The sequence below is a fragment of the Myotis lucifugus genome, unplaced genomic scaffold (assembly GCF_000147115.1).
Source record: "Myotis lucifugus unplaced genomic scaffold, Myoluc2.0 scaffold_37, whole genome shotgun sequence".
Lineage (NCBI taxonomy): Eukaryota > Metazoa > Chordata > Mammalia > Chiroptera > Vespertilionidae > Myotis > Myotis lucifugus.
In genome coordinates, this window is record NW_005871085.1 from 8,237,992 (window position 1) to 8,255,732 (window position 17,741).

The 17,741-nt window shown below is 47.1% G+C and overlaps 1 protein-coding gene across 1 annotated transcript in view; it reads right to left on the bottom strand.

Moving 5' to 3' along the window:
- Positions 1-13,449: 13,449 nt before the first annotated feature.
- Positions 13,450-17,741, bottom strand: part of LDLRAD1 (low density lipoprotein receptor class A domain containing 1) — a 5,706-nt gene continuing 1,414 nt past the window's right edge. The window contains exons 2-4 of the mRNA XM_023752828.1: positions 16,862-17,014; positions 14,942-15,070; positions 13,450-14,687 (exon numbers count right to left, since the gene is read on the bottom strand). Of these exons, the coding sequence (XP_023608596.1) occupies positions 14,539-14,687; positions 14,942-15,070; positions 16,862-17,014 (431 nt within the window). The 3' untranslated portion in view covers positions 13,450-14,538. The remainder of the gene's footprint in view (positions 14,688-14,941; positions 15,071-16,861; positions 17,015-17,741) is intronic.

Below are 17,741 nucleotides of genomic sequence, written 5' to 3' on the forward strand. Positions count from 1 at the left end.
TGCATTTTTTTAAAAATATATTCCATGTTAAAATGGTAATTTGGGGATTAAAAATGTTCACTTCACCTGGTTTTCTAATGTGGCTACTACAAAACGTAACATGGCTTGCATTCGTGATTTGCATTATATTTCCACTGGACAGTGCTGCTGTAGATCGTATTCCATTCCTAAAAGCTAGCTTAGAGTAAGGCCTGGCAAGTAAAAGGAAGGGAATGAGAATACCTTAAAGGAATTAAGAAAATTGGCCCAGCCAATTTTGTGACAGGTTTGACATTTGGAAATGCTCTAGAGTTTAACAGGGATTTTAATAAAGGTAGATCTTGGATCTGGTATGTATTTTCTATTCAGAGTTAGGCAGGGTGCTAGCCTGTTGCCCAGGATCATATCAAAAGCTCTGATTTGTGAAAGTTATAAAATGAAAAGCAGTGTAGATTGTTTTCTTTATAGAAGTAAAGTTGGGTTTTAAAGTGTCATTTGGTGGACAGCAGCACACCTTGCCAACTTCCTAGTGCAAATAAACAGCCTTGCCAAACTTAGCACATGTTGTTATGCAAACTTAAGTCTAATTTGACCACGTCCCACTCCCACCACCCCCACTGTGGTGTTGCAGTGCTATACCAGCAAGTGGCATCTGGAATTACTTCTCAAACATTCCACCTGTTCAGATCATTTTGGAAGGCAAATCTTCCTTCAAAGCAATTTCTGATTACTTCTTTTATAAACACAGTTTACTTTTAGAGCTAAGGTTTCATTTTCTTTAATCCTTCTTTTCTTTCAAGGATCTCATTTTCTCTGCTGGTGATTCCTTGAAATATTTCTTGTTTGACCTGAACAATTTATTGTAGTCATTCAGATGGAGTTATGAAAGTCTAGGCTTTGTTTTAATGAATGAGATGAAGGTCAAGAATTTATGACTGGCATAAAATAGATGGAAGAAGTGTGTGTGTGTGTGTGTGTTTAACTTACATGTGAGGATTAAGCTATTTCTAAATTATAATTTCTTATTAGAATTCACTTGCTGATTTATGGACTTTGGGATTTATGGACTTTGGGCAAGTGACTCAATTCTCTTAATCCTCAATTTACCTCTTTGAAACGCTGCCACCTACCTGCATAATCAGTGTTTCTCAAAAGTGTGGTCTATGGACCTCTGCCCAGTCTCCTGGGTATTTGTTAAAATGAAAATTCCTGGACCCCCACCTAAAATGAAAATTCCTGGACCCCCACCTATATTCAGAATCTTTTAGTTTGTTAGAATTACAGCATACATTTATTTAAAAAATACTGAGCTATTAATTTGAGAAAGCATCCATTGAAAAGTATTGAACATTTAACATATGCCAGGTGCTAGGGATTCAGCAGTGAAAAGATGGTCTTTGCCTTCAAAGAGCTTATATTGGGAGGTGGGGGATGAGTTAGACAAGAAGTAAATAGGGCAATAAATCAACAAGCTAAGTTCACATAGTGAGAAGTACTTTAAAAAAAGTAGAATGGGATATTGGCGGATGGGATAATTACTTTAGATTTTTAAATTAGAGGGTTACAGAAGGCATCTCTGAGGAAATGATGTTTGAGTTGAGAGGTATGGTAATAAGGAGCTAATCATACAAACATTGGGGTGAAGAGTGTCTCGGGGAAGGAAAACAACCGGAGATGGCAAATCGTGGGCACATTCTAGGGACAGAAAAAAAAAAAAGGACTGAAGGTCAGGTGGCTGGTACAGAGTGAATAAGTGGCAAAAGATGCGTTTAGGAGTCAAGTGGCAGATCCAGACCTTCTGAGTCATGGAATTTGCATTTTACTTCGATGGAATGGAAGGCCACTGATTATGCATAAATCACATGTGATCTGATTTATACTTTGAAGAGCGAACTCTTGCTGCTTTGCTGGGCCCAATGTATGGAACATGGATCATAGTGGGGGCCAGAGGGGAGCAGGGAGCCCAATCAGGACCATTAAAGTGCAGGTGAGAGATGATGGCAGTAGGACTGGAGTGATAGTAGTGACAATGAGAAGAGGTTGGATTAGGGACTATTTTGGAGGTTGAACTGAGAGGTCATGTTGATACATTTGGTGTCAGGGTGTTAAGGAACAGAAGGAGGCAAATCAAAGACAATTGCTTCCTAGGGTTTTGCCTGAGCAACTGAGTGGATAATGATGTCATTTACTAAGATGGGAAAATACAGGTAAAGAACAGAGGTGTGTGGGGAAATCAAAGGTTCTGTTTTAGACTAGTTTGAGATGCTGTTAGGCAATTGGTATATGAGTCTGGAGCTCAGGAGAGTGGTCAGGAGTGAAGATATAAATGAAGTTGGGGTTCAAGATATTTCGTGCCCATGACTGCATGAAATCACCTAGGGAGAGTGTAGATAGACAAGAGAAGTAGGCCTGAGACTGGGCTTGGAACCTTCCCACAGTTAAGATAAAACAAAAGGGGAGTGGATGTTGAAGTCGAAGATAAAACTAGGAGAGTGTATAATATAACCTAGAAGTGAAAATGTTTTGACAAGAAGGGAGCAGTGCCCTGACTGGTTTGGCTCAGAGGGTAGAGCGTCGGCCTGCAGACTGAACGGTCCCAGGTTCGATTCCGGTCAAGGGCATGTACCTTGATTGCGGGCACATCCCCAGTAGGGTGTGTGCAGGAGGCAGCTGGTCGATGTTTCTCTGTCATCGATGTTTCTAACTCTTTATCCCTCTCCCTTCCTCTCTGTAAAAAAAAAGAAGGGAGCAGTGTTAATGTTTCTGAGAGGTTCAAGTTCTTTATAGAATCCTAGGACATTATCACAACTCTTTGTTTTACAGATGGGGAAGCTGAGGCTCACAGGGAGGAAGTTGATTCATTGTGATGGTTAATTTTATGTGTCCAGTTGGCTAGGTCATGGTGCCCAGTTATTTGTTCTAACACCAGCCTAGGTGTTGCTGTGAAAGTATTTTATAGATGTGATTAACATTTAAACCAGTAGGTTTTGAGTAAAACAGGTTGCTCTCCATTATGTGGGTGAGCCTCATCCAATCAGTTGGACAAAGGCGGAAGAGAAAAGACTGAGTTAAAAAAAATTTTTTTTTGAGTTGAAAAGGTAGCCAGAGGAGAACCTGATATAGAAGAAGTCTGTTTTAACATCAGAAAGTTGGTGACGTGACACACGTTTATATGCTGCAAGGAACAAACGTGTAGAGAAGGGAGTAGTTTGGCCACCAGGTCTCCAGGCTGCATCAGTCCTTACCCTTCAGGAAAGCAGTGGCTGTGCCAGGGGCGAGAGGAAGCCTAGGTACAGGGGAGCCTAGGTACAGGGGAGCAAAGGCAGCTCTGGGCAGCTCTCTGCAGGTGGGCTGGTTCAGGAGGCTGAACCACTTGATCCCAGGAGGAACAGTCAGTGACCTGGGGTTTGTGCAGCTTGAGAGGCCTCAGGGGGAGACAGTTAACTGTTTTCAGAGGAAGGGCTTTCCTGGGGAGAGGGAACAGATATGTTTTTCTGGATTCAGAACTAATTAAAGACAGTTTTGGTTCAGTAGCAGAAGGAAATTTCTAAACTCACAGCTGCTAGGAGAGGTAGTAAGTTCCTCATCTTCAGAAGTGTGCACACAGAAGCTGGGTGATTGATGAGGTTGCTATATAGGCAATCCAAACATCAGGTGGGGGATTAGATGTCCTTTATAAATCCTTCCAGACTTGGGAATCTCTAACATATCAGGCTTCCCTGGTAATCTCAAAGTGTTTTGTGAAATGGCCAAAAAGACTGTTTTAATGCATTTTATTAAAAACTAGAGGCCCGGTGCACAAAAATTTGTGCACTGGGGGGTGGGTGGTGTCTCTCAGCCCGGCCTGCACCCTCTTGCAGTCTGGGACCCCTCAGGGGATGTTCACCTGCCGGCTTAGAGACAGGTGGCCAAACTTTTGGCCACCAAGGGATCAGGCCTAAGCTGGCAGTTAGACATCCCAATGGCAGCCCGGGAGCCCTCAGGGGATGTCCAACTAATGGCTTAGGCTCATTAGTCAGACATCCTTAGCGCTGCCATGGAGGCGGGAGAGGCTCCTGCCACTGCCACTGCGCTGGCCAGCCATGAGCCGGCTTCTGCTTGAGTGGCACTCCCCCTGTGGAAGTGCACTGACCACCAGGGGGCAGCTCCTGCGTTGAGTGTCCGCCCCCTAGTGGTCAGTGCACATCATAGCGACCGGTAGTTCTCGGTTGTTCTGCCGTTAGGGTCAATTTGCATATTACCCTTTCATTATCTACACTAATAAAAAAGAAACATGCAAATTGACCATCCCTCCGCTATGACCACCAGCCAATCAGAGTGATATGCAAATTAACCCAACAAAGATGGCGGTTAATTTGCATACACAGGCGCAGAGCGAAGACTGAAGACTGCATAGAAGGAAGCCAAGTGCTGCAGAAGGGAGCGAAGCAGCGGAGAAGGGAACGGAGCCGAGGCAGCGGAGACGGGAGCGGAGCTGAGGCAGCGGACACAGGAGGGAGCGAGGCAGCAGAGATGGGAGGGAGTGAAGTGGCAGAGAAGGGAGGGAGCAAGGCAGCGGAGAAAGGAGCGAAGCCTGCGTCGGCTTCGCTCCCTTCTCTGCTTCGCTCTGGTCTCAGGAAGCCCTATTCTTGCAGGAATCTTCCTGCAACGGGCCTCTAGTATAGAATAATTATGCCAGCCCAGCCACGGTGGCTCAGTGGTTGAGTGTTGACCTATGAACCAGAAGTTCACGGTTTGATTCCTGGTCAGGGCACATGCCTAGGTTGTGGGCTTGATCCCCAGTGGGGGCATGCAGGAGGCAGCTAATCGATGATTCTCTCTCATCATTGATGTTTCTATCTCTCTCTCCCTTCCTCTTTGAAATCAATAAAGATATATTTAAAAAAATAATAATAATAATTATGCCACAAGCCTGGCTGCAGTGGCTCAGTGGGTGAGTGTCAACCTATGAACCAAGAGTCACGGTGGGATTCCCAGTCAGGGCACATGCCTGGGTTGCCTGGAGCTCGAACCCCAGTGTGAGGTGTGCAGGAGGCAGTGATCCATGATGCTCTGTCATTATTAATGTTTCTATCTCTCTCTCCCTTTCCCTTCTCTGAAATCAATAAAAATATTTAAAAAATAATAATTATGCCACATAATGGTCATGAGGTTTGGAATAGAAAATGATAGTATAGCTTGACAAGATAGCACATCTAGCAAGTGTTGTAGCTCTTGGAAGGAAATCACTGGCTTAGGATTTGGATCCACGGTTCCCAGATGTTCCCAAGGGCCCCTTGAGAAGCCTGTAATAAAGTGCAGATAACCCTCATCCCTCCATTCTGATTCTGGAGAGTAGTTTGGCCCCAGGAACCTGCATTTTCATCAAGCAACACCCCTGCATGACATCCCAACCCCACCCCCACCCTTGGATCTGATGTGGCAGATCCAAGGACTCCTCTTTGGGAAACTGGATGAAGATGATGGAGTGAGGATGACAAGGCTTTTCCAAGGGAAGTACTCTGTAAACCCTGTGCTTTGCAGAGGAGAAACCATGCGTGGCTGTATGGGGGACTTGCTGGGAAAGTCAGGGTGTAAATTTCAGATTCACTTTCGGGTCCAGTATTTTCCCGTGGCATTGAGCAGGCTAAATGGGGAATTTTACAGCCCTTAACCTCATTTACTTCCACCACTCCCATCGGGGGAAAATAGGAGACTCAAGTCACTGCTTCAGACTCCCAGCCTTTAAAATGAAATAATGACGGCTGGGCCCTGCTTTCTCAATGAATGAGGTAGAACAAATCTCCAAATATAAACACTCCCCCGCCCCAGGAAGACTTCTGGGGAAGCATCTCCCTCTGCCTTGCTCAAAGATCCAGCAAGCAGCCAAGAAGGAGTAATGGGATCAGCTTTACCTTCCTGCCTGAAACAACCAAAATGTATACAAAGACTATTGGGAGCAACAGTTTTAAAACACTGGACGCCAGGCAATGAAGGACAGTGAACCCTGAGAAGCAGGAAACAAGGTGAGCCCCACCATTGCTCCGCTTACTGCCTGGAGAGAGTTTCCAGGCTGCAGCACAGAGAGGGGAATCCAGGCAGATAAAGCCTAACAATCCATGAACTAACGAGATGGCGTGAAGAAGTCAGGGAAAGCAAGGCAGCTAGTGGTCATAGGAAAGAGTGGTGGAGAGGAGAAAGCTGCAGACACAGAGCTCCAGAGATATGCAGAGAATGCCCCTTGAGTATTCAACACCCAGTGAGGAAACTGAGTCCAGGGAAAGACCACCCACCAGGATTAGAGGAAGCATTACTTGATGGCCACATAAGACTGGGAAAACTGGTGTGACTAAATTTGTATCAGACAAATAGATTTCAGAGCAAAGACTATTACGAGATAAAGAACATTAATTACTAATGATAAATGGGTCAGATCATCAAGAAGATGTAACAATCCTAAACATGTGTGCACCTAATAACAGAGCTTCAAAATGTATGAGTCGAAAACTGATAAACCTGCAAGGAAAAATAGACAAATAGACAATTCTAGCTGGAGATTTTAATACTCTCTTCTTGACAATTAATAGAACAAGTAAACAGAAAATGGGCAGGATATAGTAAACTATCAACCACCTAGGCCTGATTTATAGAATCCACAGCAGCAGAATACACATTATTCTCAAGTGCACACAGAATGGTATATTTCTAGCAAGACCAACAAAAAAAAAAGAGAGAGAGAAGGCATCAGTGAAAATGATAAACTTCTAGCTAAACTGATCAGGAAAAAAAGAGCGGAGATGCAAATTACAAATACCAGGAATAAGAGAGGTGGCATTACTACAGACTCTACAGATATTTAAAGGACAATAAGGGAATATTACAAATAATTTTATGTCAGTAAATTCAACAACTTTGAAGAAATGGATAAATTCCTGAAAAGATACTGCCAAAGTTCACTCAAAAAGAAATAGATAATTTAAAACTTCTATATTTATTATAGAAGTTGAATTTTTAGTTTAAAACTTGTGCAAAGAAAATTCCATGAACACATGGCTCCATTAATGAATGCTATCAAACATTTAAAGAATAAATAATACCAGTTCTATACAAACTATTACAGAAAACTGAAGCGGAGGAAACACTTCCCAACCCATCTTTGAAACCCATGTTACTCTGATACCAAAACTTGACAAAGACATAACTTTGTCAAGAAAAGAACACAGCCGTAACTGGTTTGGCTCAGTGGATAGAGCGTCAGCCTGTGGACTCAAGGGTCCCAGGTTCAATTCCAGTCGGGAGCATGTACCTTGGTTGCGGGCACATCCCCAGTGGGGGGTGTGCGGGAGGCAGCTGATCGATGTTTCTCTCACATTGATGTTTCTAACTCTCTGTCCCTTCCTTCCTCTCTGTAAAAAATCAATAAAATATATTTTAAAAAAAAGAAAAGAACACAGATGGAAAAGTTCTCAGCAAAATTTTAGCAAATCGAATCCAACTATATATACAAAGGGTAATACATTATGACCAAGTTGAATTTATCTCAGGAAAGCAGGATTAGTTTAACATTTGAAAGCAATTCATGTAATTCAGCACAGTAACAACAACAAAAAAGATCATCTCAATACATGCAGAAGAGACATTTGACAAAATTCACATCCATTTTCTTTTTTTTTTTTTCTTTTTTTAAAAATATATTTTATTGATTTTTTACAGAGAGGAAGGGAGAGAGATAGAGAGTCAGAAACATCGATGAGAGAGAAACATCGATCAGCCGCCTCCTGCACATCTCCTACTGGGGATGTGCCCGCAACCCAGGTACATGCCCTTGACCGGAATCGAACCTGGGACCTTTCAGTCCGCAGGCCGACGCTCTATCCACTGAGCCAAACCGGTTTCGGCCACATCCATTTTCAATATAAACTTGTAGCAAACTAGGAATAGAAGAAAATTTTTTCGACCTGATACAGTTCATCTGTCAAAACCTACAGCTAACATACTCAGTGGTGAAAGACTGAATGTTTCCTCCTCTGGATGAAGAATATCTGAGAGCAGACATACTAAGGCCCATGTCTGCTCTCACCACTTCTATTCAACATTGTAAATAGCTGCTGATAAGACAAGACACCCAGATTGGAAACAAAGAAATAAAACTGTTTTCATTCATAGGCTTTATGATTAGCTATATAGAAAAATCTGATGGGATCTACCCAAAAAAATCTACTAGAATTAATATGTGAGTTTAGCAAGTTTGTATGATGGGGATCAATCTACAAAAATTAACTCAAAATGAATCATAGACTTAATTATAAAACCTAAAACTATAAGTCTCATAGGGTAAAATCTTTGTGAACTTGGATTAGGCAATGAATTTTTAAATGCAAAAAATACAAAAGCATGATACATAAAAGAAAATATTTCATAAATTAGACTTTATCAAAATAAAAAATTTCCGAAAGACACTTAAAAGAATGAAAAGACAAGCCACAGACTGGGAGAAATATTTGCTAATCGGGTATCTGATAAAGGATGTGCATTTATAATATATAAAGAACTCTCAAAACCCAGTAGTAAAAAACAATCTAATAAAACAGGTAAAATATCTGAACAAACCTTTTACCAAGAAAAGATAAATGGATGGTAAAAGAGCACACAAAAAGATGCTCATCATCATTAGTCATTAGGAAAATGCAAAGTAAAACCACAATAAGATGCTAGCACACACCTATTACAATAGCTAAAATTAAAAAGGCTGACTAGACCAAGCATTGTTGCCAAGCATACAGAGCAACTAGAACTCTCATAGTCTAATGGCAGGAATGTAAAATGATGCAATCACTTTGGAAAATAGGCGGTTTCAAAGAAAGTTAAACCACATCCAGTCATTCCACTCCCCCAAGATAAACAAAAGCATACATCCATATATATAGACTTGTATATAAATGTTTAGAGCAGCTTTATTTGTAGTGGCCAAAACTGGGAATAACCCCAAATCCATTCATGGATGGATAAGTGAAGAATACATTTCTTCAGCCTGGAATACAAAAACACTATCCATACAAAATGCTACTAAAAAAATAAAAAGAATGACTACTGGGCATGCAACAACATGATAAATCTCTTAATAGTTATCCTGAGTGTAAGAAGCCAGACAGACAAAAAGAGTATATACTGCATAATTCCATTTATATATACAACATACTATAAAAGTGCAAACTAATCTATACTGACAGAAAATAAGTTGGAGGTTGCCTGTGTATGGTAGTGTGGATGGGAGGGGTGAGATAAAGGATTACAAAGAGTATAAGGACATTTGAGAATGATGGATGTATTCATTATCTTAATTGTAATAGTTTCATGGGTATATACATGTGTTAATACTTAGGGAAATGTACATTTTCAATACATGTAGCTTACTGTACATCAATTATACTTCAATAAAGCTGATTTAAAAAACTCGAGCTGTATATTTAAGATCTGTGCATTTCATTGTGTGTAAATTATATCTCAATTAGACCATTTTTTTATATATATATTTTATTGACTTTTTACAGAGAGGAAGGGAGAGAGATAGAGAGTTAGAAACATCGATGAGAGAGAAACATCGATCAGCTGCCTCCTGCACATCTCCCACTGGGGATGTGCCCGCAACCAAGGTACATGCCCTTGACCGGAATCGAACCTGGGACCTTTCAGTCCACAGGCCGACGCTCTATTCACTGAGCCAAATCGGTTTCGGCTCAATTAGACCATTTTTTAAAGGACTCAGAGAAATCATTTCTCCCTTGACTCGGGTGACCCTCAGAATCCCAGCAGCAGCCACCAGGCAGCGTGACTTTGGGCTGGTCCCTTCCCTCCCTGGGAAGCTCTCAGTGCCTCTCCAGCTTTGATGTCTGTAGTTCAATGAATCTAAGGATGAACGGAAAGTCCCAGGCAAACAGCGATGGCAGAGGGTTAAGTCAGACCAGATTTCCAATCCAAACCCTGGGGTGAAGGCTGAGCCACTTTAAATTCCATCCATCTATCCCAGCATGTTTGCACAGCAAAGAGCCTGTTGTACTTAAAGTACTGATCTTGGAGCTGGGGCCAGGGATGCTGGGAGATGGCAAATATTGATGCTGGCGGCCTGGGTCCTCCCTGCAGGCTATGGTATTAAATCCCCTGCTCTGCTGATGAGAACCAGGGGCGGGCCCTGGCGGGCTGCGCTGGGCACTGTGTCTTTCTGGACCTGGCTTATGGAGTGCTGTTTGCAGGGTTGCTGGGGCACCTGCTTCTTTCCGAAAGGAAGAACCAATAAATAAGAAAAGAACAACTGCTGTTCTTCAGTGCCAGCCACCTCCAGCTTCCAGGCTGCCACCCCTAGCCTGGGTTTCAGCTTTCTCTTCTAGGGAATCCTGGCCTAGAAAGGGTGAGGCATTCAGGAGGGATGTGGTAGGCTCTGGATTTGGGTCTATCAAGGTTTGATCCTGGTTCAGTCCTTTAAAAGCTGTGTGATTTTGCCCTGCCTGCTGTTGCTAAGTGGTTAGAGCCCTGGCCCAGGCACCAAAGGGTCGTGGTTTTCATTCCCCATTCAGGGGCACATACCTGAGTTGCAGGTTCAATCTGCACATGCAGGAGGCAGCTAATGGATGTGTCTCTATGCCCACAGGTGAGGATTAACGAAGAATAAATAAATAAAAGCTATGTGATCTTAAGCAAGCAACTTCATGCCTCTGTGAAGTGCTCATAACCAAACCAGGTTCCTGGAAATGAGATACAAGAGACAAGACAACCAAAGGTTTGCCATGGTGCTTGGCATATGCTCGGCTCGCTAAACATTGGCTGTTAATATTCATTAATCCCCTAACACAGCAGTTGACACTCCCCTTTCTTTTGCCTGATGCTCCGCTGTTCCCAAGTGGCATTCACATGCCAGCTCTCACCTTTTCCTCTCCATGAGCCTGCAGATGGTCTGGCCATGATGTCCTTATTCCTAATGTACAGAGGAGGGCGCCTTCTTTGCAGCCCCTCCTCAGAGGGAGGAATCCAGTGTGTTCTTCCTGCTGAACTCCTCTGCCAGCTCCCTGCAGCCTTGAGCCAAGTTCACTCCCTGCAGCCCCGAATCAGAGGCTCTTCCTCAAGCTCCAGCACAGGGAACTGCTTCACACCTCAGCGGGGACTGCCCTGTCCCCGATTCCCACCTGGCTCCATCACGGCCCTGCTCAGGCATTGTCGCCACTGGAAACTGCCAGACCTCGAGACATAACATAAAACAGTGCCCCACCACAGCTAAGTGCTCAAACACCTGGCTCTGAGCCCCACAGGTCATATGCCCTGCAACCAGCTGCCTGGCCTAAGCTTTGCATTAAAACAATACCTCCCGCCTGTCCGGTGTGGCTCAGTGGTTGAGCGTCAACCTATGAACCAGGAGGTCATGGTTCAATTCCCGGTCAGGGCACATGTCCAGGTTGAGGGCTCAGTCTCCAGTAGGGGGCATGCAGGAGGCAGCCAGTTGATTATTCTCTCTCATCATTGATGTTTCTAACTCTCTCTTCCTCTCCCTTGCTCTCTGAAATCAATAAAAATATGTATATTTAAAAAAACCCAATAACCAGTACCTCCCTCAGAGTGCTTTAGGGAGGGTGAGAGGTACCGCTCTTAGCACAGTGCCTGGTTTGCAGCAAGCGCTCGGCAAGCGCTAATGTGCACACCTAGAAACCTGGCTTTTGCGGTTGTGACAGCTTGGATCTTGAGAGTATTATGCTAAGCAAAATAAATGAGACAGCAAAGGACAAGAACCATATGATTTCACTTGTGGGATATAAAACAGAAAGCAATAAACAAACACAATAAACACCCAAACTTGTAGACATGGATAACAGTATGGTGGTTGCCAGAGGGGAAGGGGGTGGGGGAGGATGAAGAAGGTAAAGGGGTCAGATATACGGAGACGAAATAAACTAGGCTGTGGGTGCTAAGCACACGATGCAATATCTAGATGTTGTGTGATAGAACTGTACACCTGAAGCTTACATAATGTTATTAACCGATGTCACCTGGTAGGTTCAATTAAATTTAAAAAAGAAAAGAAACCTGGCGTTTAGTCCTCACCCTGCTACTGACGCGCTGAGTGGACTTGGACAAGTTGGTTTCAGCCTTGGTTTCGCCCTCCTGTGAAATGAAACTCCCCCAGGGACTATGGAGGGCTTGGTTGGGAGGGGCGGGCAAAATGATGTGCAACCGTGACACTGATGCCTCCGGGAAGAGCCACAGGCCACCAAAGAGGCCTAGGACTAGATGACCACCAAGGTGCACCTGTCTCTTTCCATGGGCCCAACTGATGCACCACCAGCCCCCACCAGGACCTGGGTGCTCTCCTGCTGCGTGAACCAGCAAGGCTGCCTGGTATGAGCAACGCAGGCTCGTGTTCCCGTGGTCTGTCCCCAGTGACCTTGTTTTCTACAACCGATGCTCAGGGTGTCAGCAACGTGTTGGCATTTGAATGCTGAACAAGCTTGTTGTTCCTCAGGGACCAGCTCAACCCTCTCTTCCCCTGGAGAAGGCATGGCCCAGGGAGGGAGGCCCGGTGCTCCTTCTCAGGCCTCTGGACTCCCCACTCCTCCTCTTCACCCCCTGACTCCGTAGGTCCCTAAGGGGCATATGCTCCATGCTCCACCAGTAAGTAGCCCTTGACATGCCCTCTTCTCTGCCTACTTGGTCCCAGTCCTGGCAACTCTTTCTTGAACTGTTGTAATTAAAGGTCATTGTGACGCTGGTAGGTGTCGTTTATCATGCCTTATCTCCATGGTCCTCAGGATGAAGTGCGACCTGCTGTGCCCTCCAGAATCATGTCCCTGCTCACCTCCTCCTCTCCTACCATCCCACCAACCACACTGATGTTTTGGCCGCCCTGACCTGCTGGCATTCCCTGGCTGAGCCACACACTGGTCCACGCCCACGCCTTCATTCACATGGCCCCTCAGCTGGGAATGCCCTTCGCTTGTACCGGTACCACTGGAAGTTCTCCTTCCCTCCAGAACCAGCCCAAATGGCCCTCGTCTGGGGAAGAAGCTCCTCTGGGTCGGTGGTCAGAACCCCCAGGATGCCCGAGTGTACCCACAGCTCCTCACTTGTGCTGCAGTTGCAGAGAAACTCAGCCAAAGGTGCCAGGGCCCAGGGCTGACCATCCCTCAGGCAGGATCCCTGCGGTGCCCTGCTCTAGGCGTGGGTCCTCAGTACATCAGGGTCAGGAACATGGCGGTGTCCTGCCCCCCAGGGGCTGCCTAGCATTTCCTGCACCCCATCCTTCCATGGTGTGAGGTGCCTCCTCCATGAGACCCTGAGCTCCTCATGTGCTGGGATCCAGGTGTCCTCACTTCTGGGTGCCTGGCACTCAGCTTGGCCCAGGGCAGGTGCATAGGGACTCTTGGGTGAGTGATGAATGAGGCAGAGCTCACCTGTCTCTCAGATGCCCATTTTCAGTTCAAAACTCACATGAGACTGACACATAAAACTGATTTTATTAATTTCCATGGGGATATGTCTGTCTCCCTCAACAGGAACCCTGTTGTTGGCCAGATTTCAAGTCTCTCTTTCAGAATAAGGGTGGGACACTTTCTGACCCTCAAGCTCATTTTAAAAATACCCCACAGGGACTCTGCCCATCCCCATCCCCTTGGCCCACAAGCCAAGAGATAATTATATTGATAGCAGGAAAGGTTTCAGGGTTGGGACACCATAGACTATGTGAGAGTCCCACTGACTTTATTGTATGATCCCAGGCAAGTAATTTCTCCCACTGGGCCTCAGTTTCCTCATCTGTTTAATGGGAGCATCCATCCTGTCTGTCTGGGTGTGGGGAAGCTGAAAAGCTCTGCAGAGAAAGAGCTCCTTCACTCAGGCTCTGGGATCAAAACACAATCCTTACTACAAGAACCCGGGGCTGTATGTCTGGTACTGGTCACGGGGTGGAGCGAGGGGAGTGGTAGGGTGAAGAACGGAATGGACAGAAGGGCTTCTCTTTCTCCATTCCTTCTACTTTATAGCTCAGAGCCTCCTGGACGGCTTCCCACTGGCAGGATGACAAAGCCCCATCTCAGGCGCAATTTCATGTAATCAACCAGCAGGGCCAGGGAGGAAAATGAGGAAAATGCTAAGGCTGTAGCCAAGCCCAGCAATACCTGCCTCGGGTACCACAGAGACAGGAAATGGCAAATAGGCCTAAATGCCTCAGCTTGGTGTGTGAGCCCCAGACCTGTCTTTTCTCCAAGGGGCAGTAAGGTCAGGATCTGCAAGTCTGTCTTGGAACAGAGCAGATCTCCTCTGTGTGGCCCCACAGGCAGCCTAAAATCATGGAAGCAGATTCCCCTCATTTTTGTTAGGAGCTGCCTAACATGATAGTGAGCTCCCTGTCCCTGGAGGCATGCAAGGAGAGGGTGAACATCTTGAAAGCCAAAGAGGCAAGTCTTATTCAGAGACAATAGTGTGTAAATCCCATTAGGTGATCTTGATGGCTCCTTCCTGCCCTCATGTTCTTCGATTCGATGCTCATGTGAAGGATTACCAGTGCCATTCAACCAGCGTCCTGCTCGGGCCTGGTGCCACTCAGGGTCCAGGACAGGAGTACTCGTCAGACCAGTCAGAGCAGTGCTGCACACGGTCCCGGCAGAGGCTCCTCGGGATACAGTCGCAATACTCGAAGACAGTGGAGGGGCAGCGCCACCACCCAGGGCTGCAGGGTGGGCATGCAGTCACTGGAGGGACAAGAGCCGACAAAAGAGCAGCTGTAGTGCCCTGGAATGCCTCGGGCACCCCTCGCTCTGACACCTGCCATAGCTCCCCAGAGCCCCATCCCATCCGACATGGGTTGGCTATATCTCTTATTTCCCATCTTTCTAGAATGCAAGGAGGAGGTGCAGAAGGAACCTCAGAGATTCCCTGGTCAACCTCTGCTCGCTGGTCGCTGCCTGGCCACCTGCCCCAGCCCAGCCCGTGCCCAGACCCCCACCTGGGCTCAGTTCATCTGAGCAGTCCCCACAGTTGTTGGTTCCGTCACACTTTTGGTCTGAGTAGATCCAGGAAGCTGGGTTTCCACAGTGGGCCACAAGGAAGCTGGGGAGACTCTGGGGCACATTTCCTACAGAGGGCAGATGAGGCAAGAGGAAGTCCACATCTGGCCACAGCTGTCTCAGATTAAGATGAGGTTCGTGGGGGCTATATGGAGGTGGACTGTCCAAGCCACCTGGGCAGTTGCCAAACTCAGGGTTACTATGCATCTGTCCCAGGAAAGGCATGAGGAAAAGGCTTTCCTGGAGAGGAAGGAGGTCGAGTCAAAAGGAGAGACATGTCCATTCCCTGTATATCCAACAAGATGCCCAGAGAGTTGCCTCTCCCTTCCTCATTCCCTACTCAGCTCATATGCGTCCGCACCCTATACCATTGCCTGCCCTTTCCCTTCTCTAGAAATGTCCTCCTTGACACCCACCCAAAACCATCCATTTCAAGTCCATGCCACTTCCTTTACCCCCAGGAAGCCTTCTCCCACCGGAACATAACAAAAGCAAATGTGAAGTCTTGCACTTGGGTCCCAGCACTCAGAGGCTGTGAGTTCACGTACCTTGTGAGAGGGGGTCAGAGCACCTTTCTTGAAGTGGAGTCTGTGTTAGGCAGCAGTGTGGCACAGCTTCCAAAAGTTAACACAGACTCAGGCCACATCACTGGAGGTATAACCCAGACTTGCGAGGGGGAGAGCCTTTGCTCCTTGGACTAGCCAGAGCCAGTCAGAAGTATCATGAGTGCCGTGGAGCTGTCCAAGGAGAGGGGGTGGGCCGTTGGTATGTGTTCTGGGGAGTGCTGGTAGAGTGGGGAAGACCGCTTGCAAGGGGGGTGGCTGGCAGTTCAGAGTGTGGCCCAGGGAAGGGGACACTGATTTGGGGGTGGGGAATGCACTCTCCGAATTCATGCAGTGCCACCGTCATGGAGATGGATCAAGATGTGGTTCGTGGGGGGCAGGGGTTGATGAGAGGCCAGAGCTGGAACCAGTCAAGGATGCCAGTGGGAGACAATCCCATGAGAAACATGCAATGATGGGAGCAGCTGCCTCAAGTTGCAGGGAGCTCCCCATCCCAGGAGTGTGTAAGCAGAGGCTGGGTGGCCTCTGCTGGGTTTGTTATAGAGGGGGTTTGGGCATGAGCTGGGACATAACTAGATGACTTTTAAGATCTCGTCTAGGTTTATGATGTAATGTCCCTCCCCTCGTAAGCTCCCCTTCTCCACCCTCATCAACTTACCAAGTTCTCTCCCTCCTACATGGAAAGCGCCCTGGCCTCTCTCTCCTGAGAATTCATTATCAGGTCTTGAAGGTCTGGGACAAGACCTTCCCATTCATTGATTCACTCTTTCATTCTATCACTCATTCAGCAAATCATTCCGAACACCCTCCGTGTCCTGGCCTGCATCAGGCACTGGGACCCCAAAGTCAAGCCGACCAGGACTGCCCTCGAGGAGTTTACAGTCTGATGGTCACGGAAAAAAGGCCAATGGAAAGTGTCAACCAAGGTGACCAGGGCTGGGACCAGGGAAGCACAGGGGCTGTGGGAGCCAAAGCAGGGACCTGAACCTTGTTTGAGAGTCAGGGAAGGCTTCCTGGTGGAGGTAACACTTGAACTCTGCCATGAAAGTTTGAATACAGGTTCTCTGGGCATGGAGACGCACAGAGTGAAGGCCTTCCCTAAGGGGGGCACCTACCTATGTGTGCGGGTGGGGGCACGTGTTCCTGGCTGAGGGCCATGGAAGCGAAGGCCTGAGGACACAAAGGTGCCTGGTAATTTCAGGGACAATTGAGCCTCGTTTGGGCTGCAGGGATAGATGTAACTGGGGGGCAACCCCCAAAGGGCCCTGGAAGGCCCACCCAGGGCAGGGGTGGGACTGAGCAGTTTCTCCCGCCCCAAGGCCTCCTCTTCGTCCTCGCCGTGGGGACAGGTGCGGACGCCGTCACAGACCCCGCTGGCCGAGATGCAGCTCCTCCGGTCATGGCACAGGAAGCCGGTCCTGTTCGTCAGCGTCACACAGGCCTGGGCCCCTGAGTGGGCGGGGGGGGGGGGGGGGAGGCACGAGGGTCAAGGGTGTACTCACACGGGCAGCACCAGGTTCCCACCCCTGAGACCCACCTGAGCTGGACTGGGGCTGAAGCATGAGGTCAAAGTCCCGCTCTCCCACCTGCCAGCTGAGTGACCTTGGGCAAATGACTCGACCTCTCTGAGCCTCTTGTTCCTTGTCTGCAAATGGGGATCATAGTACACACCCGAGGACTGTGGGGGAGACTTACACACCCAGAACTTAGAATGTGCCGAGGAAGTCCTGGTTCCCTCCTCTACGGGAAGCTTATCGACAGCCTCGCAGGAGGCCCCCGGGGCCCGGGCTCAGCCGATGAAGTGGTTTTAATGGTGGGGCTCCTGGCACCAGACTAGGTTCTCAGAAACAATATCCTGGGCCTGGCCTGGGGACCATTAATTATACCATCATTCCTTACACCTGGGCATAACTTTACGGTCTGCAAAGCACTTTCACATTTTTATTCTCTTGCTTCCTAAAACCCCTTTGAAGTATCCTCATTAAGCCCATTTTACAGATGAGAAAGGGAAGGCTCAGAGAGGTGTGACGGGCCCAGCCACACAGCTAGTAACCAGGCCTGCGGACTCAGCTCTTTCCTGAGGCTGGGGCGGCCTCTCCAGCGTCCAGGAATGGTGGCCGCCATCTGAACATATCTGTCCTTCTGGGAGTCTTCCCTCCCATCCCACCCAGAGCTG